At 41.5% G+C, this 27,053-nt stretch overlaps 2 protein-coding genes and 1 non-coding gene across 3 annotated transcripts; 1 reads left to right on the forward strand and 2 right to left on the reverse strand.

Annotated features, from left to right (window-relative positions):
* Positions 1–1,268: 1,268 nt before the first annotated feature.
* LOC118784421 (complement C1r-A subcomponent-like) lies at positions 1,269–21,041 on the reverse strand. Its single transcript, XM_036538655.1, has 22 exons — positions 20,502–21,041; positions 19,826–20,045; positions 19,526–19,709; positions 19,304–19,444; positions 15,805–16,007; positions 15,422–15,569; positions 14,818–14,936; positions 13,260–13,338; positions 12,914–13,048; positions 12,720–12,794; positions 12,296–12,504; positions 11,491–11,705; positions 10,233–10,587; positions 9,581–9,591; positions 6,620–6,818; positions 6,121–6,301; positions 5,879–6,001; positions 5,598–5,755; positions 5,266–5,428; positions 4,450–4,581; positions 2,614–2,688; positions 1,269–2,496 (listed from the first exon to the last, which is right to left on the reverse strand). Exons 1-22 carry the CDS (start codon positions 20,525–20,527, stop codon positions 1,652–1,654), a joined length of 3,996 nt encoding a protein of 1,331 aa, XP_036394548.1. The 5' UTR covers positions 20,528–21,041; the 3' UTR covers positions 1,269–1,651.
* Positions 21,042–21,992: 951 nt separating this feature from the next.
* Positions 21,993–22,074, forward strand: trnas-cga. Its single transcript has one exon. It is a non-coding gene; the product is annotated as a tRNA-Ser (tRNA).
* A 359-nt stretch (positions 22,075–22,433) lies between these two features.
* Positions 22,434–26,883, reverse strand: c1r (complement component 1, r subcomponent). Its single transcript, XM_036538242.1, has 8 exons — positions 26,687–26,883; positions 25,981–26,200; positions 25,681–25,864; positions 25,459–25,599; positions 24,400–24,602; positions 24,090–24,237; positions 23,279–23,397; positions 22,434–23,139 (listed from the first exon to the last, which is right to left on the reverse strand). Exons 1-8 carry the CDS (start codon positions 26,710–26,712, stop codon positions 23,056–23,058), a joined length of 1,125 nt encoding a protein of 374 aa, XP_036394135.1. The 5' UTR covers positions 26,713–26,883; the 3' UTR covers positions 22,434–23,055.
* Positions 26,884–27,053: the final 170 nt, after the last annotated feature.

Genomic DNA, 27,053 nt, shown 5'->3' on the forward strand with positions numbered 1-27,053 from the left:
CAAAAACACCTGTGTACCTCTTCTCTAGTACAGGCACTGTGTGAACACATCAGGAATAGTCACAGTGGTGACTGTAATACAACCAGAAATACCAGACTAACCAGATTATGGGATACATCCAGCCCATGTTTTTCATCATAAGAAAGAAATATAATATCATTGCTACCTCATTTGCTGTGAATGACAATGCCAGTCAGACTCAGCTAAGCTTCTTACTGTTTTGTGTAGCTTAGTGGTGTATTAGGGAGCGATGAGGTAGTCAAGTTTTAAAAGTGTAAAGGTCACCACACAAAAACAGAGCTATTTTATTGGCTGATGATTCTGGCTCATTGCAGGGAGACAGGAGTGAGTAAGAGAATCCAAGCCAAAGGCAACATTTCTGTTGTTTGTTCATACAGGGACAAACTCCACTGTCTTTTGCTCTCCCCACTCTCTCTCTTTGTGCGTATGTGCATTCATATCATGTTTATATGTTTATATGTATATCGCGTGCCAAGAACCGGACATTCTCTAGGAAACATTTTGTAATTACTCTGTTATTTACTACTGTCTATCAAAACTCACATGTCTTAAAGTACATTGTACAATTTCAAGTATTCTATGTAATTCTATCTGCCCAGTACCAGCCAGAAGCAGATGGGCTCCCCCTCTGAGTCAGGTTCTGCTTAAGGTTTCTTCCTGTAAATTAGGGTGTTTTTCCACTGTTGCCTTAGGCTTGCTCTCAGGGGGTCTCAGGCCTGGGATCAATGTAAAGCTGCTTTGTGACAACTTGTGTTGAAAAAAGCACTATACAAATAAAATTGAATTGAATTGAATTGAATTGAATATGTACTGAGCTTGCCGTTTATGTGGGTATGCATTTTTATCTTACATTTTATAGGTCAAGTTATATTGTGTATCTCTTTTCTGGACCATGTATGCCTAAACAGAAGAACGTATAAAAAGGACACATTACCAATACTGTATTGATAGTTTTTCATTCGTTTTGCTATGTACCTTACAAAGTCTGGACGATCAGTTTTTAATTACAAGCTATTTTATGGTGATGTATAGAAATTATCAATAAATGAACAAAAATAATTTGACAAAAAAGTAATTTATGTCAAATTCAATTGTCAAGACAACCCAAATGAAGACTGCAACAAACACATTTTAAACTGCAGTAAACAAATATGATTCAATAATTTCATACTGTACCACTTATGACAAAGCATAAAAAACATTTTAATCATCTCAGATTATAATTTACATATTAACTATAACCCCTGCTTTATTAATAAGTTTACATTATGATAGCACACACTCTTTTTGAGTATTTTTTTTATTGAGGACACTGACTGAAAATGGCTCTATCCCAACCCAAGCGAGATTTTAATTATGATTAATCTTTTATCCAATTACCTACCAACAATGAAACCTGAATTCCTCTCCAATATCCTCAACACAATCAGCCTTCCTATTACTGGAGACCATGATGTTAGTCTATACAGTACCAGTCTATCTCTAGGAAAACATCCCATCTAATCAAATATTACAGACATTATACACTAAACTTATGATTTTAATAATAAGCTCCAATGGCATAAACATATTCATTGGTAACAGCTAGATAAAATGTTGAGTGAAAAGGGTTTTTTCTTGTTTAATGTCTTCACTCCTCACTCTCTTCCTTCTCAATCGTTTCCTTAATCCAGTCCAGGTAGTTCTCCACTTTGGTGTAGTAGCCCTTATCCTTACATTCTGCACCCCAGGACACGATGCCATACAGGCGGTATGGCCCTTTGCTCCCCTTGTTACCTGAACCAAGCCTGGGAATGAAAAAGGGCCCTCCAGCATCACCCGTGCAGCTGTCGTGTCCTTGTTCCCCGGCACAGAACATGTTCTCAGTGAAAATCACTTTCATGCGTTTGCTCAGATGTATAGGAGTATCAGAACACTCACTGTGGGGGTAACCAACAATATTTGTATAAAGCAATTTCCTACTTAGTACACCACCTTCATTTAACCCCCAGCCTGAAACTGTGCCCACCTTATTTTCCATTGATAGCCCTTCCTTCTTTTCTGGTAGGCAAATGGGGAGTATGGTGGGACCCAGATTAACCCTGGATTTCAGTTTTATCAGAGCGATGTCATTGTCAAAGTTCAAGCGTTCCGCATCAGTTAGGCCCTTCTGGTACTGGGGGTGAATAAGGATCTTCTGAGAATACAATACTACCAGGCCAGGATTAGTCTTCATTGCGTCCTCAGGCGTCACCCCCCGTTGCTCAATGCCGTACGCTCCCCGCGCTTGCACCAAACCCCCATAAATACGCAAAGTAGTTTCCTCATATCCATCCACCACTTGAGCAGTTGTGACAGCCCAGCGGTCATTGATCAGTGATCCTCCTCCTCTGCGTGAATAGAGCCATAGCTGCCAGGGAATTTCGCCCGGTTGTACTTCCTGTCCCCCTAAAATCCTGGAGAAGCTGAAGATCTCATTCTCTGTCTTTCCACACACTGAGAAAGGAGGAAATGTTTACACGAATAAGTAGCTGAAGTGGAATCTGGACCACATTACCATTGCTTTAACATTAACTTTGCAAGGAGTGATGGTGAAATTATAGAATACTGTACCTGGCACGCATTTTGGCAACACAGTTTGACCACTCTCAGACCTCCAGTTTCCCTCAGCATCACAAATATACTTTTCTGTTACAGAGAAAGGTAGAGGGGCATGTAGAGAGAAGATGTGGCTTAGTACAATCAAAACTGCGAAGTACATTGACTGAACTGATGTAAGGGGAAAAATACATGAATTACTGGCCTACATGAAGGTTCCAACATCCACAACACTTCATGCTAAGAAATAATAATTATCAGATTCATCCATCTGTTGCTTACAGTAGTCAGGCGGTAACTGCTGAGAAGACACATAGTAGAAGTGTGATAAGAGAATCCAGTTCTGTATGACCTAACAGAGGAAGCATGTTCCAAACTCCTATCATTGTATTACTTGGTGTTTGATGTGTAGTATTACAATGTGCTTCAGATTTTGTGATCTGGTGACTTTTGTGTGTTAGTATACTTGGCTTCCATTGTCTGGTCAGGTAGCACAAGTTAACGTGATAGGGCTTGAATAGTGTTATGCTCACACTCACTGGCCTGGGAGTGTTGTTAGCCTGGTCTGACACTGTTGCTCATTCACCTTGAATCCATGTGGGAAGTCGTTCTGTATATGAGCGTCTGCTAAATAAAAGTAATGTAATGTAATCATGCAAACCAACGGCTATGGTAGAAATTACAGGAAGACTTTTTTGCTCGTAGTTTTGCTCGTACTGTTTGATAGCTATATATTTCCTTAATACCTGACTAGTTACAAATCATTCACGTCCTATCTGTAATAGCACTGCATTCAAGTTAACTAACAGCAAACATTAACTATTGACTTCACAGTGAAATTCATCTCCATGTAGTTCTTTGCATCAAAATGGAGATAAGAACAGAAAGTGTCTGTACAGACTTATGAACAAAAATGCTTTAAACCCCTGAGCTAAATTTATTTGGGTGAGCCCGTCACAGTGTGTTGTATTAATTACGTCTGCAACTATTTTCCTGAAGACACACCAGGTTAGTCAAGCTCTTCCAAGTATCATCGCTGTGTAATAGGTTCTATGTCTATCAATTGCAAGTCTCCTTTTGACAGCATTATAGGAGATTCATGATTCCTCTCTTTATCCTTGTTCTGAATCAACTCCACATGGAGAGGAACTAAGCATCAGTTCAGTCTGTCCTCTCTGGGGGTGATGTGCTGTGAAGTGAGAGACCATGGTTCAGTTCCCAGCCCAGGGAGTTAAATGTGTCGCCACCAATCCTCACTACAACTTAAAGTGAAAACAACTGTTTCTTTGGTTATACTGCTGGAACCTACCTCCCCTGTTTAATAATACACCATAATATAACACAAGATATTTTTGCACCAAATGAGGTCTTACTTCTGGTCACAGTACTACTTTTCATTCCAGAAAATATGTTTTGACACAATGTACCTCTGAACTACTTATTTTAAGGTGCATATGTTAATTATAAATTGAAAAAGTGGAATATTTTAGAGAAATCTCACATTTTTTCAGTTCTGATCATGTTATGTGTTATGTTATGTTATGTTATGTGGTCACAGCTATTTTACAATGTTTTAACTAAGGATTCAACTCTCCAATGGAGGGATAATGTGAATTGCCTGCTTGGAAGGAAAGCTCTTGCACACTCAGACTTGCAGTCACAATATCATTTGTATTTCCTGTCCTGTGAGCCAAAAAGCTTAGTAGAATACAAATAAAATCATGACTGTTTTGAATATTTCAATGTTCCAGACCATATCTTTATACTATTACTCTACTGTCAGGCTGCTGAGTTTAGTTCTGTCTGGATGTTGCAAATTCTGTTGTTCAGTTCAGTAAATTCTCTGCTCACCATCCCCCTCCAATGTGTAGTATTTAGATTCGCACTGGAATCGGACTTCATCACGGTACTTTGTTCTGGGGTTCTGATCTGCCAGCTGTAGGGGCCCACCCTCTGGAACGTCAGGAATCCCACAGTCTACAGCTGAATGAAAATGAAAAAAAGGAAGAAGAGGGTAAATTACTAATACAGCACACAGATACTGCCATGGAGGTTCAGCACTCAGGGTAGTACAACGTATTTACATGAACACTGTTAAGAATGCAGACACCATGTTTCCTTCATTCTTAAACCCTTAAACTCCAATGGATACACTTGCGTTCCATTGTGCTGGAAGTTACTCTGGATAAGAGCATCTGCTAAATGCACGTAATGTAATGTAATGTAATCATAACACACCTGTACCCAAAAATGAAAACCTGAGTTCAGGTATAACTCCTAAAAGGAAAATAATATGGATGAAATACTGTCTGTAATATTCAGCATACACATATTCCTCATAGAAACTATTATAAATACAAGAAATAACCATCTTCATATTCATGTTTGCTCTTCCTAATACAAACCGTGGAATAAAGTTAAGCCATGTTAAAATATCTTTGACATTCCAGGTCTTTGCTGGAATCAGTAATTGATCACTGTTGGTGACAGCCTCATTCTTTTGCCTCATGATGCTTATCACTCCAAAAGTTATTATATTGTGTAGACTGTTATCATGTTATTTTATTTTTCATGACCTATCAGAAAGAGAGTAATTACTAGAGAATTACTAGAAAATGAGACAATTACACTTTGACTGCATACACATCATTCATGAATTTCACCTACCTGTCAGGGAACCTTTGATTTTGTAGCTGATTGTGATCCCGGTGTTGTTTCCGGCTCTGTCTGTGCGGAAGACAATCTTGGCATGATGAGATCCTCTGACGAGAGGGGAAAGACGAGGTACATGGCCACAGAAGGGCCCAAATTCACGTGAGGGGGTTCTAATCTGTGGTAAGTAAGCAGTAAGTAAGATTTTTACCGTTGTGGATGGGACCGGTTCATTCAGGTTAATTGTGTAGGGGTTATCTGAAAATTTTACCCCCAAAATTTCTTTGGAGCTTCAGATAGCAGCTACTAAACACAGATAAGCACAGATGACAGAGTCAGTCACATACCATCAAGGAGTCATTGCAGGGACCCCTGTCTACTTCCAGCTGGTCAAAATCATCTGTCAACTCCAGGACCAGCTGGAGGTCATTTGCATATGAGTCACGTTGATCTGGGCTGGTAACTGTACTGAGAATTGAGCCTGATATGTCCACACCACAACTCACTTTGACATAAAGAGAGAATAAAAGTGGATGAAGACAGTATCTGGTAAGTGCAACAATGCTGCTCTGATCTCTCTCTCTCTGTCTCTCTCTCTGTCTCTCTCTCTCTCTCTCTCTCTGTGTACCTCTGCAGGTGTGTCCATCTGTGTCCAGGTGGTAGCCTGGTTGGCAGAAGCAATGGTATCCCCCGGCGTAGTTGCTGCAGAACTGTGTGCAGCGGTTGTTTGGATCAACACACTCGTCTACATCTGAGACACCATGGTAGATGAGTAATAATAACACAGTTTGGAGTAGAGCAAAATGTACTGAATAAACAGGTTTCTGTATCAGGTATTTTGTATCTTGTGTCCCCTTTTCCTTTCCTCACCTTGCACAGTGTAAAATGCCCTGAAGCCGCTGTGCCTCTGGGTGTTGGAGTAATCTGAGTGGAATGAAAGCTTGAGGCAGCCAGAGGGAGAGGATCGGAGAGAAGGATTGACTGATGACTGGAGCTCCTCATATGACTTCCGACCACACAAGGAGACAAGCTTCCCTTCATCGCTCGAGATCTGAGACAGAGGAAGACAAGGGAGGTAAAGAAAGTGAAATCATTTCTGTGTTGTCCTTAAACAATTACTAACTGCTAACTAATATCAAGTCTTGCCACATCTGTCACGTGTATCTACTGTATCTTATGGGCCTCTTGAGGTGACATTCAAAGAGCTGAATCAGTGTGCCTCTGTGGGGTTTTGCAGAAAGTGTTTTTTTTTTTTTTTTTTTTTTAAGCATCATTTGTGTTTACCATGAGCCACTCAGAAGACATTTGTATCCATGGAGAGGATATGTATGGTCCATCCAGCTACCCAACAGCCCTTCCCCTGACTGACCTCCAGTGCATCCTTCTTACACCCTTCACTGTCCTCCATGTCCAGGTGAATCAGGGTGAGAGAGAGGGTGTGGCCAGAAGGGGCACACCGCTTCCAGTCAAACTTGGCTTCATCTGGATAAGCTCCGGGGTAACCGGGGGACTCCACCCACCCAAAAATGGACTGAGAGGCAACCACAGGCAAAAACAGGACACAGAACCTGACAGAGAGGAAGGGTTATTAAGCATTCTACATTGTACACTGATTACACCCCGATTATACACTGATTAGTTCAAGAAGACTACACTGACACAGGTAACAAGAGGCAAAAATGGCATGGCAAAATACTTGCTACTGTACATAAGTTCCCATAAATACTGTTTCATATACATACTAAATGACATCTCCTAAAATGTTTTCAGCTTACATTCTCTTCAGATGATAAATAAAAAAATCACAGGGGCAAGTTATACAAAAGATTTTAGGTAAATAGCATCTGTTCAGTTTGTGGGAGGCTCCGTAATGTGTCCCAGACCAGTGTAACTTAATTGTTACATCAATAATTTCAGTGAGAGACATTGTAGACAATATATCACATGTGCATAGGGCTAAATTGATATTTTTGTATGTTGACAACATTTATTTACTGTGTATTTCATTATTGGACAGTACATAATGACTCTCTCCTATGCTCCTATGCTCATCTTACAAAATAAAACTGTAAATCAGCTAAATAGTACAGTGGTAGTGTTATAGTACTTTAGGATATATGACACAATATTTGAATGAAAATCAGAGATGAACATACCTGATCATGATGAACAACGGGAAATAGCTGTGTTACTAAAACGTCTTTGTGTTGCTAAAATGACTGTTTAGCCTCTGTGGCTTTCTCTGTCACTGTTTGAACACCACCTCGTCTTACCATAATCGATTAGCATGTGTTTGTTGTTCTGCGAAGCAGAGATAGAGCTGGCCGTGGGGGAAGGGAAAGAGAGTGTAATATAGATACACACAGGTGCAACAGTAGTGGTGAGTCACTTTACAGCACAGTGTGATCTGTAATGCATTTACACATTTCAGTACAAACTAGACAGTACAGACTAGACTGTACGTACAGACTTCAGTAGACTAGAGAGTTTCATACAATACACAAAGAGACAGTAGGATAGAATGAAAAGCTTCAGTCAGACAGAAAGTCTTGAACAGTCCTGCACGGTATACTGTAGCTGGTCTCCAACTACTATACATGCATCTTGGTGCGTCTTGAGTAGATTATACAACATACAGTGTGTATGTCAGGTTTAAAAATAAGATACCGGCAAAGCCGAGAGGAACAGGAAGGAACCCAGAGAATGAGAGCACAGCAGATGGGGGTCATGGGGTTTCCACTGTAGTGGAAGAAAGTGGGGGAAGGGAGTGGGCGAGATGAGGCTGAGAGAGAGCGGAAACAGCTCTGTATTACATATTCAGCTCATTAGCGGCTGAGTCTGCAAAGGTGCTCACTCCAAGCACAGGGGGAGCCCTATGGCCCAGGCATTGCTAATATGAGTCTGGACTCCACAGCAGTAGGTACTACGTACCATTGATGGGATCAAGCATATTCTTTTGGATTACCACTGTATCAGCAATTCCCAGTATCTTGGCAAGTATCTAAGAATTACGAGGTTTGTGGTCACTGTGCACATATACTTTCTTTTAGTACACTCATTAGTGATCCAGAAACTTGAAGACAATATGAATAACCTTTTTTTCACCCAGTTTCATGCCAATGATCAAATTATACTCATCCTCTTTCAGTTGTGATGCTCTCACAGTTGAAGTGAGACCTCAGGGTCATTATAGTGATTTCTGATGGACATTGCAAAAACATCCTCACCTCCGGTGCCTGTATATGTAATGGCCATTCTCCTCCAACTCCTAATTTGACAGACAAATAACAATATGTATTGATTCATGTTTAGATTGGTATTACATTGTTGGTTTTAGGTACTGAGTCCAAACACTCATCTCAATTCATCAGATCGTGCACAGTCATCTCTATGGTTAAATAATGGATTTGGTGCTTAATCCCATAGAAACAACTAAGTAATCATACTTTGTGGGTGAAACATCGTTGGCAGAATGGCAGGTTCTGCTCAGCATTTACATGTGTTCTGGGTGTCCATGTCTGAGAGCTACCCTGTTCATTAGAAAGGCTTCTTACTCACTTTCAGTTGAGCATTAAGCTCCTCTCACAGCATATATCCTTTAGCCCCACAGGGAGGACTGAAGCAAAGCTTCTGTGTTCCTCTGATACACTGGTCTCAGAGCCACTGGCTGTATTACACGATACAAGCAGAGCCCTGCAGGAGAGCCAGCACTGACAGCAGAACCAGCACACCTCTAACTGACTTAATGACCTAGTAACATGTAGGTGCCTGACATGTTGTTGCTGTGTACTCCACAATGGCTACCTACATCTCATTCTCTTTGAACTGTCCACAGGAGTGAGCTAGCATCATTGTAGTGGACCAGATTACTGTGGGACCATTTATTAAGTTGTCAATAATGGTTTTGGGGGATTGTCACTACCTTTTAAGTCTAAAAATGTTTTAAAAGTTTTAAAATGGCTGTCCAAGAGGCATTTTCTGGTGTATGTCTTCCCTCTCTAAATTTAAAATTCACCACAAATTTAAACATATCAACCTAAAATTAATGATAATAACAGTTAATATTTAAAACAATGTGCATATATCTATATATCATTGGCGTGTCATTGGCATGTGTATGACAGGGGGAAATGAGGAGAAACAAATCATACAAAAGTTCATGAAATTAATATGTAATTACATGTTATTAATGAGACTAATGTCTCAACCATTATTCACAAAAGTATTTATAAGACAAAATCCCAGCTTTAACACATCACCTGTGTTACAATTTGTGGTTACTTTCATCAAAAGTATTTTTGATTTTGTTATGTATGAATCAGGTCCCAACTGCAGGTAGAGCTAAACACAGGAAAAACAGGGGAAAGCATTTCTTTTACTGTGAATATAAAGTAAGCAAGGCATAGAATGCTTTCTCAGAAGGACTCACGCATACACACAAACACACAGGATTAAGAATGATTCCAAAGTTTTTGATCAACCAACAAAGTTATTTTGTGTACAGCCCCATAAAAATATCTCATCAGTGACTGGATTCTGTGTTTTTCTCAGATACGTACAATGGGGTTGGACAGAGAAAGAAGATGGTATTTAAGATGTGGCGGCAGCGGTTTAGCCAGTTACTGTAAACAATTAAATACATGTAGTGGACTTGACTTATTCATCAGCCCACCTTACCCAGGACGATGGCTTCCTCCTGTGCATTCAACAACCCACCTAAAAAAATGATCATTACAGCAGGTACTGAGGAATATTCTTATTTCAACATGAGCACAATAATGATTATTGTAAGGCCGTAAAAATGTAAGATATACAGAAGTATTACAGAAGTTGATTACATAAATCCTGATAATCCTCCTTCTCATATTTTACAGTTGCCATTAAATTTCAAAGGAGATTCATTGGCATTTTGATGATATTATTATTGTATATTATTATTATAAGCAAACAATGACTTACAGTCAGACATGGTTCCCTCTTTAATTTCCCCCCATTGTTTTCTTTATCCAATCTAAATAGTTTTCCACTCGGGTATAAACTCCATAGGTACCCTGAACCCCACAGTCGATTCCCCAGCTAACAATCCCGGCTGCCCAGTACTGGTCATTCTCTCGTAAGGCAAAAGCTCCTCCGCTGTCTCCACTGCAGGTATCCCTGCCCCCTTCAGGGAACCCAGCACAGAACATGTTGCCAGTCAAACTGGGAATTTTTCCGTTTTTCATTCTTTGGCTGTCGATGGACTTGCCACACACAGCGTGATCCACCAAGGGGAGACGCAGGTACTTGAGTATGTTGGAGACCACATCCTCCTCTGTCACGCCAAAACCAGAGACGAAGCTGTGGGAGAGAAAAACGGTCACAATAACAGGATAATAAATTATTCCATAGACAAAGAAACAATAACAAACAATAATTTTCAAATTTTGCTACATTTAAAGACCATTACTTTTGCATTTACATTTAGTCATTCAGCAAACTCTCTTACCCAGACTCACTTCCAAAAGTGCATCCAAAAAGGTTAGGCTAACAGCAAAGACAATAGGAAATCATCTGTATCACAATCATCTCTGTCACAATCAAGAATAGGAGTCATTACGTAACATACAGCATTCTACTAAGTGCCACTAAGTGCACGAGGGAGAGTCTGAGGATATAGTGCCTCACTTAGCAAGTACTATATATTTGAGAATATTTAATGAATCACTAGTTTGGAGGGTTGTTTGAACGAAAATGTAATCTGAACAGGTGAGTTTTCAGTCATGTTGACAATGAACAGTTCCCTTGGCAGTTCTAACTGAAATGGACCATGAATTAGAGAAACCCACAGTAGCCAAGTTATTTGATTTTTGAGGATCTTAAGTAGGCTGCCTCACTTCACTTGTCAGCGCACATCTGCCTGGAGTGTGTGGATGGTCATGCTGTTAATGTTTGGCCCTCCACATTTTTATATTATTCACAGTATCTGATTGGTTGTCCTGACAGTCACACTGCCTTTGATCTAGGGTGGGGAAAGTGTTTTTTAACTATCATGGGTAGGCCATCCCGCCAGGCTGAACATGAGTATCTCATTTATTGTTTTAAATCTGTTAAAATTAACAATACACACACTAAAAACATATTTTTGAATATATGTAAGAAATGTTCACTTTTTTTTTTCAATTTCAAACTGAGAAGTATGTGTCCAACTTTATTTGAAGTACTCACAATACAAATACATATTAATAGCAATACAGTACTTACCCCACTGTCCCAGTTGTGTATTTAGCACCCTTTGGTGGCAGACACAGAGGCATGACATTGTGGCTGAATGTGATTGGCTGCTGGAGTTTGATGAGGGCAATGTCATGGTTGAAGTTTGTTTCTTCGTTTTTGTAATCAGGATGAGGATGAAGGGAGGCAATGCTAAGTGGCTGGAATTTTAGGAGTTGCTGAACATCAATGTCTCCCACATATGCCTTGAGAGAGAGAGAGAGAGATAGAGAGAGAGAAAAACACTCAGATGAAACACTCAAACATTAAAACCTTTGCTAGAAAGAGCCCAAAACAGAAAACCTAGAAAAGATAGAATTTCTTTCTTTCATTAATAGTTTTTCTGACAATCATTTTATGTACCGTATATGTATTGCTATGTTTAGACACTGCTCTATCGGTCTCATTTCCTTCTTCACCTCTTGTCCACAGTCTCACTCCCAGCCCTCAAACCCGGAAATTAAGACAGTGCTTTAGACTTTGCACAACAGTATATCATTTGCACAACACTCACAGTTACAAAATATTAGTTTCCAAAAAATATCCTCATTCTGACATCAACTGTATTGTTTTTCTTGCATTTAACTAGTATGGCTTCTTTTAGCCTCATTTAAATAGAAGGCTTAGGGCAGAGGCTGTCGCCATGGCCTCATACATGGCGCATACTTCTGATTGTGTGACCTTGCAGTCATTCTGAATGATACATTTGAGCAAAATGTAAACATTTTCTTGATGTGTACTGAATATTAAAATAATATGCGGTAATAAAGATGAATGTGCACAATGTATTTTATACCTTCACTCTATCCACAGAGATGGGCGTGTTGCTGATCCTATCAACCAGGTTGTGAGCTGCTGTAATGAGCCACTGATCCCCAATGACAGCAGCCCCACCCCTGTGTCCAGTAGATAAGAAAACCTGCCAGGGGAATGTTCTTGGTGGCGCAGGTGCCCCCCCCAACACCCTCTGAAATTTGGTTAAGGATGCAGTGGGACGGCCACACACTGAGTGGGAGAGACAGAGACAGAGAGAGTGTTTTATTGCTGTTTCCTTGGGTGAGGACTGCTTAGTGTTTGAGATGAATTAATGAGTTAATTTTGGTTAATTCTTGGTTTTGCCCCAACACAAAGCCTCATATCAAATACAGTAGCTTAACATCTTACATTGAGAGCAGAGGACTTATAATATACTGTCAGCTGTACTGACTCTTGAGTGTTACCTGGGAAACACTTGGGTATTATATAATTGTTACGATGGTCCTTCCATTTCCTGTCTGCTGCACATGTGTAGTTCACTGAGAGAAGGAGAGAGCGAATGAGAGAAAACAAATGACCTAGCGGACACAAAAAATGAGATGTAGATACAGATGTAAGCTAAATGTGCTGTGTACGTCAGAAACGCACAATGACTTACCACTAACTCCGTCTACCAGGGAGTAGAATGGTTCATTACAGTGATATTCAATCACAGAGAGGTACTGGTTCTTAGCGCCAGACAGAAAGGAGACTCCTCCATTCAACAAAGGGGATGGGTCCCCACAGTCTATCACTGCAGGGGAGAGTGTGGGAGAGAAAAGAGAGAGAGAAAAGGTTGAGGGTTGGGGTTCAAATTCAAACAATTTATCAGCGGTGCATGAACTGGCAATATGAGCTTCTATTCATGTGGATGGTTGCATCATATATAACAGAGGAAATCAGCGGGAGTAACATTGTTTTTTCATGCAGTATACTGGGCAGCACCACTGTTCACTGCGACTCACTCTGGCACTGGGGAAGAGGAATGTGCCACTGGCCGTCACTCTGACACACGGAGAAATAGCTCTGGATTTCTTTACCACCCTGAGAAGAGCACAGACAAAAAGATGGCTTCAGTCTCAGTGCAGATAAAGCGAATTGAGCCCTGATTCACCCCTTTGAATTACTGTTTGCCGTAAAGTTTTTCTATGATTATTGGTGGGATTCAGCACGTACATTGTTAAATTATATGTGGGCTTTACCGCTTAGAAACACACATAGTGTGCCTGGTGTCTGCAACTGACCATAAATGCTCTTGTGTGTGCTTTACCGGCTGCTAGTGGATAGGAAGGAGGAAATTCTTCCCATTGCTTTTTTTATCAGATTTCATCTGTAGTGAGGAACAACTACTAAAAATAACGTTTTTACAAAGCAATTTACCGGTAAGAAATGTTGGTGTCCTCTAAGCTGTCTTCTGTAGAATTACAGTAACAAAAAGAGCCATGGCAGAAGGAAACAATAAAAACAACATGATCACCAAGTAAAAAATGTAATGTGGACACATGTGGGGGAAGAGGAATTTACTGAGCTCTGGCAAGAGCAGAAGGGATTATGTAATCCATTGCCAAACACCATAAAAAAGGAAGCACAATGAGCAAAAAGACATGGCAGGACTGCCCGACATAAGGAGCTCATTTTGTGTATCAGGAGCCATGTGAGGTGCTTTGCGGTCATACTGACAGCATCACTGACCAATGCAGTGGGGCCTGCACTAGTAACCCATACGTAAAGTATATCATGTCCACGCACATGCTCTTTTGCATTTTTTTTACATTATATTACGTTATCATTTAATAGACGCTGTTATCCAGAATGACTAGAATGAGTATGGTTTTTATCTATTAATACAACTGAGGCAATTGTGGGTTAAGTACCTTATCCATAGGTACAGCAGCAATGCCCCAGCAGGGATTGGCATCAGTGACCTTTCAGTTACGAGCCCTGCTCCTTACCACTATGCCACACTGATGCGTGTTTCTTTTCTATTTCTTTATCCTGCGTGTATGACCCTATTTTGGAATCACCAGCTGTACAATAGGCTTATCTTACTGTGAGTGCAATCCTCTAATACACTCGCAAGCAGCCACCAACTGTTTTTCACACTACAAGTCATACTGCAGAGTATGATGGAGTGGTAATCATCGGAAGATGGCATTACCTGGGCAGCTTGCAGGTGCCCAGCGGATTGCGGGGTGCCTGTGGCAGTGGCACAGGGGCTGCCCTGGCCAACATGCCTGCCCCTGTCCCTGTCCCTGGTGGGAGGAGGTCAAGGCGAGCGCCTGCCCAACTGAGACACTTGGAACCCCCTTCCCACACACACACGTTTTGAAGGATTTTAGAGCAGGTACTGGGCCGTAACAGAAGGAAAACGGTTTGATTGATTGACAGGCTGATTGACTGACTCTCTATCCAAAATGTACTTATTTATATTTAAACAATATTTATTGTGATTGTTTTGCAGTGAATAGTGGCATTTACTCTCCTAGAATAAAATGCATACAAATTGTTGTTTTTGTGTCTTACCATCATCAGCTTGTAGCCTGTGTCACAGCGCACATGAATGTAGTCTCTGTACAGGTACTGAGGAAAGCTGGGGGTGACTTTTCCATTAGAGATTTTACCTGGAGATTCGCACTGCACCCCTGAGAAAAGAGCAAAATCATTCCTTAATCACAATGGTGGAGGTAAATAAAGAATTTGGCCAGAATAGCCAAGAGCCTGTCATTTTACTCCTGTTTTCTGCTGTTTTTACCCCTTACATGACACAGTTGGCACAATCACGGTACATATTTTTGTGCAAAAGGCCACACCCAGTATGGCCAGCAGGAGGATTTTTCACTCATTCAACCCTGTCTTTCGACGGACTCTGGACCATGGCTCATAGTAACCATCCATTAACATGAGAGCCTTATGGATCTGTTCTTAGGTGAGGTCATTGTCGCGTTACTTGGGATTATTGCGTGATCGTTCTACTCTCCACTTCAATGCAAACATTTCACCCGTCCTCCCTCACTTTCACTCTTTGCTTCTCTCCTTTCCTTTAGAATTTCCTCTCTTTTTCATTCTTTTTGTATGTCTTTCACCCACCCACCCCTCTTCCCCCCCAACCTCTTGCCCTGTCCCTTACTCTGTGTGGTATAATGCATTTTCCAGCCGTGGCTGAGCCCGGCAGAGTCAGTGTGGTACTCCAGCTGAACGGAGTTGGACTGGGTGGGAATCACTCCTGGACTCTTGTCCCCACATAGCTTCATGGGCTCTCTTTCTGGGATGGACACCTGTGGAGTGAGAGAACAACGGAACACGAGGAATAAAGCAAACTTAGCTCATTTCTTAACATTCCTGGTTTTTCAATATTGTCATTACATGTAATTGTACACACGTAGCAAACACAATAGTACTCTCTCTCTCTCTCTCTCTCTCTCTATCTCTCTCTATCTCTCTCTCGTTGTCTCTCTATCTCACACACACACACACACACATACACACATGCAATTCAATGAAGAGCAGTACCTGGAGCCAGTGGTGGAGACAGTTCGAATCATCCGGTCCTGTGCCCTCTATGTGAAAAGGTCCCATGAAGTTGAGAGTCACAGTGAACCCGAGCTCCACTGAGATGTGGTATTGGCAGGACATGCCGAGGGGGGAGGGGAGGGGGTAGCCTGGACTTGTCAGAACTCCCTCAGCCTCAGTATAAAGACCACCTCCACAATCCACTGAGAGAGACAATGAGACGGTAGTTTCATACTGGCTATCTCTACTTGACCATTGCAGATGCAACAAATTAAATTTTAAAGACTTTTTAGTCTTAAAGAATTTAAAAGAACTCTTTTCAGATGTTAAGATGAACACACACACACAGCCAGAGAATGGTGCAGTTTATTCATACTCGCTGTTTCATCTTGACCATTCTAAGTATGACACATGACTTTTGAAAGACTACATTCTCTTTGGATGTTAAGATGAAAAAACATAGGACCAAGTCACCCAAAATAATTTGGGAAACATAGAGAAGAACTGTCTTGGCACAGTGCCTCTTCAGTTTTTGTGAGGTAACGCGAGCCAAATTGTTTAATGTAACTTCATTTAATGGTTTCATTTTTATCTCAGAAATGGTACACCTATTTTCATTTTGTTCATTGACTAAAGAATGTTGTTTTTTTTGTAAATAAGTAACTTCTTTCTTTCACCTAAAATAAGTAACTTCTTTCTTTCACCTAAAAGTTTTTGTGATGATATCATGTATTTTTGTATTATACAGGTTTGAATGATACCATGCATATCAGCTGGTGCAGTATGATAGATGGGAATGATCATTTTTTCCAATGAGTCATATAACATCTTCATAATGTTTGTGAAAGACGAGTCTTTGTGTATCTGGACAGCGACTGACTTTTGTGTGTAAAATATATTTTGTCACATCTGTAACATGTTTTATAGTTTGTTAAAATAGTGGTGAACTTTTAGTAAAAGCATAAATCTTCTTGGTAATTGGGGCAGGTATATATGCAGTCACTTGTGGTTTCCTGCCTCGTGTGTGTACAGAAAGAAATTCGGAATTGTCGTTTAACTGTATGTTTCCACTATCATAGAGTTTCCACTTCCTTTACCACAAGTCAAATTGACGTTAGGAGGTTTTATATCGACACCTCCCAAAATCCAACCTATCAGGGCTAGGAATAATTTTTGGAGTGAAATTTAAATAAATAAATTAACAAAGAACAAACCTGTTGCTCCTATTTTACATCTTACATCTTCCTAAGCAAAATTATTGTTTGTTTTCTGATTACCCTGGTAACTGGGCAAGCTTCCCCGAAGTAATTTTTCATAGAACTTCATGGTTATCATATCCTTTTTGTCTTTGTTGGTTAAGAACTATGGACTTTAAATGACATCATTACCGGAATGTGACTCCTCCCTCTTACCACTGATTGGCTCAAGCGCCGAGGCAAACGCCACCCTCTGATACACGCACAGCTATTTTCACCCTGCATGTCACACCATGTACCATAGTAAAATTGGTGCCAGATGGAGGATGGGCACAATTCCACCGATATCATTCACACAGCTCGCAGGTCACAGCTTGCAAGGTTGTTCCTGAGAGGAGTGAGAGGAGGAAACCCTGCCTGACCTGCTCACCCATATCCCCAGTGATACAAAGTTAATTGGTGCCACAACCCTGGAGCACATCATGCCTCTGCCCACACTCCTGGACTGAACACCCCAAAATTTAAAATGCACATAGTCACTTCAAAAGGTGTAATTCTGTTTACAAATTTACTTGTACTCTTCTGCCTCCCAATTTTCCATTCAATGTCTTGTTATTTTGTCTATTTATTGTCTTGTGTATTTATTCATTGACTGAATGTAGCACCATGGGTCCCAGGGAAACGCTATTTCAGCCCTACCGTATACTTGTAAATGGGTGGGCTGACAATAAAATCTCTCTTGACTCTTGACTCTTGCTGTGGACTCCCAGGCATTTGTTTGTTTGTGGATTTGTTTTTTTGTGGATTCAATTCAATTCAATTCAGTTCATTTATATAGCGCTTTTTACAACATGAGTTGTCACAAAGAAGCTTTACATCAGTATTCCAGACCTGATACCCCTTCAGAGCAAGCCAAAGGCAACAGTGGGAAGGAAAAACTCCCTGACTAATAGGAAGAAACCTTGAGCAGGACCTGGGTCAGAGGGGGAGCCCAGCTGCTTCTGGCTGGCACTGGGTGGAAAAATAGAGTAGTAAAGAATTTCCTATGAAGTTCTTAACAGTACTTAAGAATGGTGAAACATTCTAGTAAGACACAGCAATGTAGGTGCATAAGACACAATGAGTCTTGTAAATCTTAAAATCTTAAAAGTTATACAGCAGAATACGCATGGAATGTACTCCTCGAGGGTCCAGTTCTTGATACATGGAGGCCTCCACAGAAACGACGACGAGGAAGCTGAGCTGGGGGTCCCGAAGTGGTCGACATGGACTGTTTGGTGCCTGGACCAAGCCACTTGGGAAACCTCTACCTACCTACCTACTTACTAGCCAGTCAGCCTGCCTGCCTGCTAGCCAGGCTGCCCAAAGTATCTGAGATAGCTTTGGTGTGTTAATGATTCAATACAATGTACATGAACATGCTGTAAAAGTACAGCATGAATTTATTTATTATTTGTATACCTTACAGGACTTCAGCTAGCTACAGTAGGTTTGTTATCATTTCCAAGCATGGACTCTGCATACATTTGCTTACTTTTGAGAGGGAATATTGCTATACTAGAGTGACAGGCTGCTATGTGGGGACTCTTACGAAATATAGGAATCTGATCTCTCCAAGTGTGGATTCCTGGTGGATTCAGGAAGGAAACATTATCTGGCCAGCTAAGTAGTAACAGTTTCTTATGAAATACAGGAATCCAAGCTGTCTGGCAGTATTAGGCTACTAAACGTCATACATGAGTCTAAAAGCAACAACTCTCATACCTAGCAAACTATATTGTATTACAGCAATGATAATAGCTGTGGGTGACCTAGCTGTGAGTACATCTTGCTTATGTGCTTGCTGGTTGCTGGCTAGGTCACAAATTATTTTAAATACTGAAATACACAGAAGACTTGTCCACTGGCACTGAAAGTAGTTCAGTAATCAATTTGGAGTCAGTAGTCTGATCATAATGTGTTTCCAAGGGCAGACTTGTAATTGGCGAAATTGAACACGTGTGACTATTGGCTGTGGAGACTCCAATGGCGTGAGGCTTATTTTGGAGTATTGGAGGATTTGTGATGGTGTAATGCAACAGGAAAATTAACAAGCAGAAGGTGAAGAAAGCAAGAAGAAAATTCAGATGGCCTAAATGTTGGTGCTGCATACGTGTTGGGCAGGCTCAGTTCATTTTTAAGTTAGTGGATGGTATATCTGCAGAACTCTTTTAAAATTTCCTCTGAGACCCCTACAAAATGTAAACTGAGTGGATTTCACCGTAATCTCCCTCTGCCCTCTTTTATTTTGGAACAGTACTTACACACGCAGGTGTGCTGGTCGGGCCTGAGCTGGTATCCATGGCGACATGAACACAGGTAGGACCCCAAGGTGTTGTGGCAAATCTGAGAGCACAGGGGTCCAGAGCCATCATCCGGATCAGGCAAGGAGCACTCATCAATGTCTGCATGTGACACATACAGAGAGGTTACGGACTGCCAGCTCAGAACACGACCAGACATTATTCCTGGCCCTCATAGCATACCTATGGCCTGATAGAAGGCAGAGAAGCCAATGTGCTGATGCGGCCCGGCGTTTGAGTCATCGGTTTGAAAGATTACACGGAGGTGGTTGCCGGGAGACAGAATGGGTTGTCTGCCGGGGTGACGGCCTTCTGCAGAATTCTCCTGACCACAGAATTTTCCCAGCACCTTCTGCTCATACATCACCTGCCGGTGAGAGAGACAGAACCAAGTTTACAGTCAGTCAGAGCAGTAACACAGAGATGGTCAGTGCTGCTCCTACTGTTGCGCTCTGGTCAGTTCTGCTCAGGTTAGCCACTGACCGTCACTGAGTCGTAGTAGCAGTCAGCTGATGGCTCAACGTCCAGGTGTGTGAAAGTGAGCTGTACTTGGTAGCCCGCAGGTACAGAGAGATACCACTGCTCAGACAGGGAGCCTGGGTAGGGCCGGGGGTACAGGGGCGATTCCACCTCCCCATGCAGGGTAGGCATAATGGAGCGTCTGGGGACCACTAAACTCCAGCAATCATACGCACACAACAGCCTAAAGGGGTGAGAGAGAGAGAGAGAGAGAGAGAGAGAGAGACAGAAACAGAGAGAGAGAGAGAGAGAGAGAGAGATGGGAACATAAAGGCAGGGGTGTGTTTACAATGAGGAAAAACTGTGTGAACCATATCATTATAAATATGCAATCATTCCTTCATAACAACTGACTGGACAGGTCAATGTATTGTCACTCAGTATTGGAATAATAGGCTAGTCTGGCAGTTACGTACTGTGCATTAAAATGGGGAGTGTAGCACATCGGCTCTAACTCTGAAATACGGACACTGAGGGGAGTGGTAAATGCACTACATGCGCTGAAACATATACAAAGTGTACACAAATTGCAACTGAGGTGACAGCACACTTAAGTAAACACAACTGTGTACCTCTTCCCAGTACAGGCACTGAACGCGTGAAGTAAGAATGTTCATAACAATACTGAAAAAAAACTCACCAGATTATGGGATAGATCCAGCCCATTTTTTTCAATGTAGAGAATGAATATCACAGCCAGTACAAGTACTATCACATATCCTGTGAATGACAAAGACAGTCAGACTCGAGTAAGGTTCTTGCTGTTTTGTGTAGCTTAGTGGTTTATTGGAGAACGATGGGGTAATGAAAAACAAGAGTCTAAAAGTCCCCTCAAAAAAACACAAAACTATTTAGTTTGGCTGCTGGCTCTGGCAAAGCGCAGGGAGACAAGAGTGAGCAGGAGAATCCAAGCCAAAGGCAGGGGGAGGCGTTCAGACAGGCCTCTTCCCGTAAGAGGGATTAACCAATTTCTCTTGTTTATTCATACCGGGACAAACTCCACTTTCTTTTTCTCTTCGTGAGTGTGCATTCCTCTTCACTGATCTCCTTGTTTTTGCGAATTTTCAGTTTTTTTTTTTACCCCACTTTCTATTGGTCAAGGTATACTGTGTATCTCTTTGATGAATGCTCAATCAGACATTTCTTTACAGAAAAAATATAAAAACGGAAATGTTACCAACAATGTAACAATAGTTTCTCGTTAATTAGCAAGTTTTGTCTGATAGATGGAAATGTGGTTAACAGTGACTAATGTGGGTATCAGTCCATTATAAAGTGGTTGTTTGTTTTATAACGTGCCTTACAAAGTCTACACAATCTATTTACAATCCCATTTTTTTCCTGTGGTTATATACCGAAACTATCATGATGCATACATTTCATGTGCCGTTCATGTGAAATTCAATTATCAGTCAAACCCAGATGAAAACTATGATAAATTCATTCAATGATCCTCATCACCCGGGCTGTTCTGGTACTTGGGATGAATAAGGATCTTTTCAGAATTCGATACTACCAGGCCAGAATTATTCTTCTTTGTTGCTTACTCGACCCCCCAAACCCGTTGCTCAATGCTGTACACTCCACATTCTTGTACCAACCCCCCCATAAATTCACAAAGTACTTTCTTCATATCCATCCACCACAAGAGCAGCTGTGACAGCCCAGCGGTCATTGATCAGAGATGCTCCTCCTCTACATGAATAGATCCATGGCTGGTAAGAAATGGAAAAACCACCATGCAGCCTGCAACATTAGCATATTCACATAAATGACTGTACTGGTGGACAACATTATTCCTGATAATGTAAAGGTTGCTAACAAATTCAAGCCAGTCATATTCTTATAATTCAAAGATTTGGGAAAAAAATCTATCTGCAGAGGTATACTGTTGTGTTGACAAAAGCAAATGATGTAATTGTAGTTGGCAGTTGTATGGATGAGGTTGCATGAAAATGTCAAATTTCATATGCTCATCCCATTAGAAAGTATGAGGCTTTTCAGACTTAATAGAAAGAACTAATATTATCCGATTCATCCATCTGCTGCTTACAGTAGTCAGCTGGTAACTTACAGATGCAAGAGACAACAAGTGTATGAAGAGATTTCAATTCCTCATTCCTACAAAATGGCTGCGATGGCCGAGTGGTTAAGGCGTTGGACTCGAAATCCAATGGGGTTTCCCTGCGCAGGTTCAAATCCTGCTCGCAGCGAAGGTGAAATTATGCATGTGGGACATCTTTATGGGGTGGCAGTGTAGCATGGGGGTTAAGGAGCATGACTTGTAACCAAAAGGTTGCTGGCTCAATTCCCTACAGGGGCACTGCTGCTGTACCCTTGGGTAAGGTACTTAACCCACAATTGCCTCAATAAATATCCAGCTGTATAAATGGATAACATTGTCAAAACCTGTCATTAATATAAGTCGTTGTGGATAAGAGCATCTGCTAAATGGCAATAATAATGTCATGTCAAAAATGGATATCTGACATTAAAAATATATGTATTACACTAGTTATTGTAAAATGGTGTTTTGAAGGTTAAATTCTGTTCATACGCACAAATGCCATATAAATGATTGCCATCTTCCCATTAAAATATAATACATACATTTTAATGCAATGTAATATAATATAGTATCAGAAAGCTGCAAGAGCAAAGACCATACTGTATACTGGCAAGAGCATAGTGTGTATATGACCCTACGTGATTCAGTTTTCCATGTTGTACTTTTTCCATGATTGTATTTCCATTTTTTCATGCTTTTGTCTTACTCAGTTCTGTCATAACAGCATATAGTTTGCAAACATTGTACCATAATTACTGCTCATTTCCACCACAAAATTTTGTATGCCATAATAATGAGATGTTTTCTCTAAGGACCTGGGAAGCAGGGCAAGTTAGCTCGTTAGCCAGCTGACATCTCTGATTGCCATTCTGAGAGCTATAATACTGTTCCTATACTGGAACAATTCTGCCTATCAAAAATTATACATTTGACTCACTGGAGAATGAAATCCATACACACCTCTTCATCACACAGCATTTGATCAGAGCGGTCTAAATCATTTGATTTAAAACATCTGAGCATTATACAACCAATTCACAAGTTTCAGAGGTATCAGGCAGAAATCAGCAGGAGTAACATTGTCTCTTCATACAGTATGCTGGGCCGCACCATCTTTCACTGTGACTCATGGCAGGCACTGGGGAAGAGGAATGTGCCACTGGCCATCACTCTGACACACGGAGAAATAGGCCCGGATTTCTTCACCACGCTGAGAAGAGCAGAGACAAAAAAGATGGCTTCAATCCGAGCACAGATGAAATTAATTGAGCCCTGATCTACCTCTTTGAATTACATGAAGTTTGCTTCTGCAATTGCAGAATGACAAAATTTTGGATGGACTGTCTTACCAACATCAGCTTGTAGCCAGGGTCACAGCGCACATGAATGTAGTCTCTGTACTGGTACTGAGGAAAGCTGGGGGTGACTTTTGCATGGGAGATACTACCTGGAGACTCACACTGCACCTCTGACAAAAGAGCAAAATCATTCCTTAATCACAACGGGTGAGGTCAATAAGGACAGCCAAGAACCTATTATTTTACTTCTGATTTTTTTCCCTTATATTACATTACATTAATGTCATTTAGGAGACGTTCTTATCCAGAGTGACTTACACAGGACACCATTTTTACATTCTATCCATTTATACAGCTGGATATTTACTAAGACGATTCTGGGTTAAGTACCTTGCCGAAGGGTACAGTAGCAGTGCCCCAGCAGGGAATACAGTCAGCAACATTTTGGTTATCAGCTCTGCTCCTTACCACCATGCTACACTGCAGCATGACACAGCTGGCATCATGGTACACAGATGTGTGTAAAACACATTTTTATTGTACTGTGTAAAAGGCCACAACTAATATGGCCACCAGGAGGATTTCTCAATCATTCATGACTCCTCTTCTTTCTTGAACGTTGTCTTCTGATCAACTCTTGACCATGGCTCATAGTAACCATCCATCAACACGAGAGGCTCACAGTTCTGACCACTGGTGAGGTCATGATCACTTTACTTGGAATTATCGTGTGACCTTTCTACTCTCTACTTCACGGTTCCTCTTTGCTTCTCCCCCTTCCTTTCTCCTTCCCTCTGTTTTGCCTTCTTTCTTTGTGTCTTTCTCCCCTCCCTCCCTTGCAACCTCTTCCCCTGTCCCTTACTCTGTGTGGTATAATGCATTTTCCAGCCGTGGCTGAGCCCGGCAGAGTCAGTGTGGTACTCCAGCTGAACGGAGTTGGACTGGGTGGGAATCACTCCTGGACTCTTGTCCCCACATAGCTTCATGGGCTCTCTTTCTGGGATGGACACCTGTGGAGTGAGAGAATAACAGAACACGAGGAATAAAGCAGACTTGGCTCCTTTCTTAACATTCCTGGTTTGTCAGATATTGTCCTTATATGTAACTGTACACAGATAACAAGGGTGCATGTACTCACACACACGAACATATAGTGCTGTGTAGCGCAGTACCTGGAGCCAGTGGTGGAGACAGTTTGAATCATCCTGTCCTGTGCTTACAATGTGAAAAGGTCCCGTAAAATTTAGAGTCACGGTGAATCCGGGATCCACTGAGATGTGGTACCGACAGGACAGGTCGAGTGGGGAGGGGAGGGGGTACAGTGGACTAGTCAGGATTCCCTCTTTCTCGGTAAAAACACCACCTCCACAATCCACTGAGAGAGACAATGAGAGAATGGTGAAGTTTATTCATACTCGCTGTTTCAGCTCGACCATTGCAGATGCAACAAATGAAAATAAAGTGAATCACCGCATATCAAGACAGAGATGTGTTTCTTTCATGTGTGAAATGTATTCTTTCACATATATGTGTTATGTACTATGTAATATGTTCTATTTTGTTTGAATAACTGCTTAAAGCATAAACCTTGATAAATGGAGCAGGTATGGTCTATGCAGGTGGTAGACAAACTAATGTAAACACTAAACAATACATGAGTATTATTACATTATTAATATTATTATATTATTAAAACAACATACTTGAAAAGTTCTGCACGGAGGAAAAGTCAAAAATACCTCGGAATTGTGTTCTCTAACCTTATCAAAAATGATAGGAAAACACTCTTTGAACCAGAGGTGTCAATAATTCTGAAACCTGTTTTTTCAGGGGAAATAAATTTGTTATTTGAAAAATCTAAGAGTTTGGCTGATTCCATTGAGTCATAGGGCACACCAGCTCAGCTGGCTGTAACTTTACCATTCAAAATAATAATCGGACCCAGTGACTCCCACAAGATGGGTGCCCATACCATAACAGATCCATCAACATGTTTAACAGTTGAGAGCAGGCAGTGTGGGTTGAAGGCTATCTTTGGATTTCTCCAGACATAAAGCAGTCCAGATGTGATTTATTTTGAATGCTGGAAAGCATGGTAGGTTTATCTTGGGCCAGAAGTATCAAAATAATCCATTTGAGGTACGCAATCTGATCTTACATGTGTTGTCAAGAGCAATAACAAATAAGATAAAATGAACAGATGCAGTCATTTAGTTTGGGACAGTACTTACACATGCAGGTGCGCTGGTCGGGCCTGAGCTGGTATCCATGGCGACATGAGCACAGGTAGGACCCCAGGGTGTTGTGGCAAATCTGAGAGCACAGGGGTCCAGAGCCATCATCCGGATCAGGCAAGGAGCACTCATCAATGTCTGCATGTGACACATACAGAGAGGTTACGGACTGCCAGCTCAGAACACGACCAGACATTATTCCTGGCCCTCATAGCATACCTATGGCCTGATAGAAGGCAGAGAAGCCAATGTGCTGATGCGGCCCGGCGTTTGAGTCATCGGTTTGAAAGATTACACGGAGGTGGTTGCCGGGAGACAGGATGGGCTGTCTGCCGGGGTGACGGCCTTCTGCAGAATTCTCCTGACCACAGAATTTTCCCAGCACCTTCTGCTCATACATCACCTGCCAGCGAGAGAGACAGAACCAAGTTTACAGTCAGTCAGAGCAGTAACACAGAGATGGTCAGTGCTGACTCTTCAGATGCGCTCTGGTCAGTTCTGCTCCGTTTACCCACTGACCGTCACTGAGTCATGGTGGCAGTCAGCTGACGGCTCAACGTCCAGGTGGATGAAGCTGAGCTGTAGTCTGTAGCCCACAGGTACAGAGAGATACCACTGCTCAGACAGGGAGCCTGGGTAACGCCGGGGGTACAGGGGCGACTCCAACTCCCCATGCAGGGAAGGGGGTGTAGAGAGCCTGGAGACCACTAAACTCCAGCCATCATACACACACAAGAGCCTAAAGGGGGGAGAGAGAGTGACAGAAACAGAGAGAGAGTCAGACAGAAACAGAGATAGAGAGTGAGAGAAAAAGAGGCACAGGATCATAAAGGCAGGGGTGTGTTTACAGTGACGAGAAACTGTGAATCATATCAGTGTAATTATGCAGTCATTACCTCTATGAACAACTGACTCAATTGTCACTCAGTATTGGAATAATGGGCTAGTTTGGTTATGGTTTTGTTATGTGCTGCGCATTAACATGTGAAGTGAAACACACCAGCTGTGACTCAGAGAGGCAGACAGTGGTAATTGCACTACATGCACACCTACTGACTGAAGCAATTACAGAGCATATAGAGATTGAAAATGAGAGGGCAATGGCACACTTTATGCACACACTTAAGCAAAAACAGCTGTCTACCTCTTCTCCGGGACAGACACTGAATGCACACATTAAGCACATTCATAACAGCAACTGTAATACAACTGAAAACAAACTCACCAGATTATGGGATAGATCCAGCTCATGTTTTTTCAATGTAGAGAATGAATATCACAGCCAATACAAACACTAACACATATCCTGTAGATGAGAAAAACAGTCAGGCTTGACTAAGGTTCTTACTGTTTCGTGTATCTTATTGACTTATTATGGCGTAGTCAAAGAAAATAGTTGAAAAGTCACCACAAAAAACAGAACTAATTTATTTGATGAACCAGGGAGAAGAGAGTGAGCAAGAGAATCAAAGCCAAAAAGGGTGGTAGGGGGGGGGTGGACAGGCCTCTTCCAGTAAGAAGTATTTACCCATTTCTGTTGTTTGTTCATAGAGGGGCAAATTCCACTTTCTGTTTATGTGTGTGTGTGTGTG

This window comes from Megalops cyprinoides, chromosome 10, assembly GCF_013368585.1.
Source record: "Megalops cyprinoides isolate fMegCyp1 chromosome 10, fMegCyp1.pri, whole genome shotgun sequence".
Taxonomy (NCBI): domain Eukaryota; kingdom Metazoa; phylum Chordata; class Actinopteri; order Elopiformes; family Megalopidae; genus Megalops; species Megalops cyprinoides.

Coding starts and splice junctions, on each gene's coding strand:
- LOC118784421 (XM_036538655.1), bottom strand. CDS start 20,527: ATGGGCTGGATCTATCCCATAATCTG. Junction 6,002..6,120: donor GGCATTTTACACTGTGCAAG/GTGAGGAAAGGA, acceptor ATGGTGTCTCAG/ATGTAGACGAGTGTGTTGAT. Junction 4,582..5,265: donor AATCAAAGGTTCCCTGACAG/GTAGGTGAAATT, acceptor ATTTTCATTCAG/CTGTAGACTGTGGGATTCCT.
- c1r (XM_036538242.1), bottom strand. CDS start 26,712: ATGAGCTGGATCTATCCCATAATCTG. Junction 24,238..24,399: donor GTCTCCACCACTGGCTCCAG/GTACTGCGCTAC, acceptor CTCACTCCACAG/GTGTCCATCCCAGAAAGAGA. Junction 23,398..24,089: donor AATGCATTATACCACACAGA/GTAAGGGACAGG, acceptor CTCTTTTGTCAG/AGGTGCAGTGTGAGTCTCCA.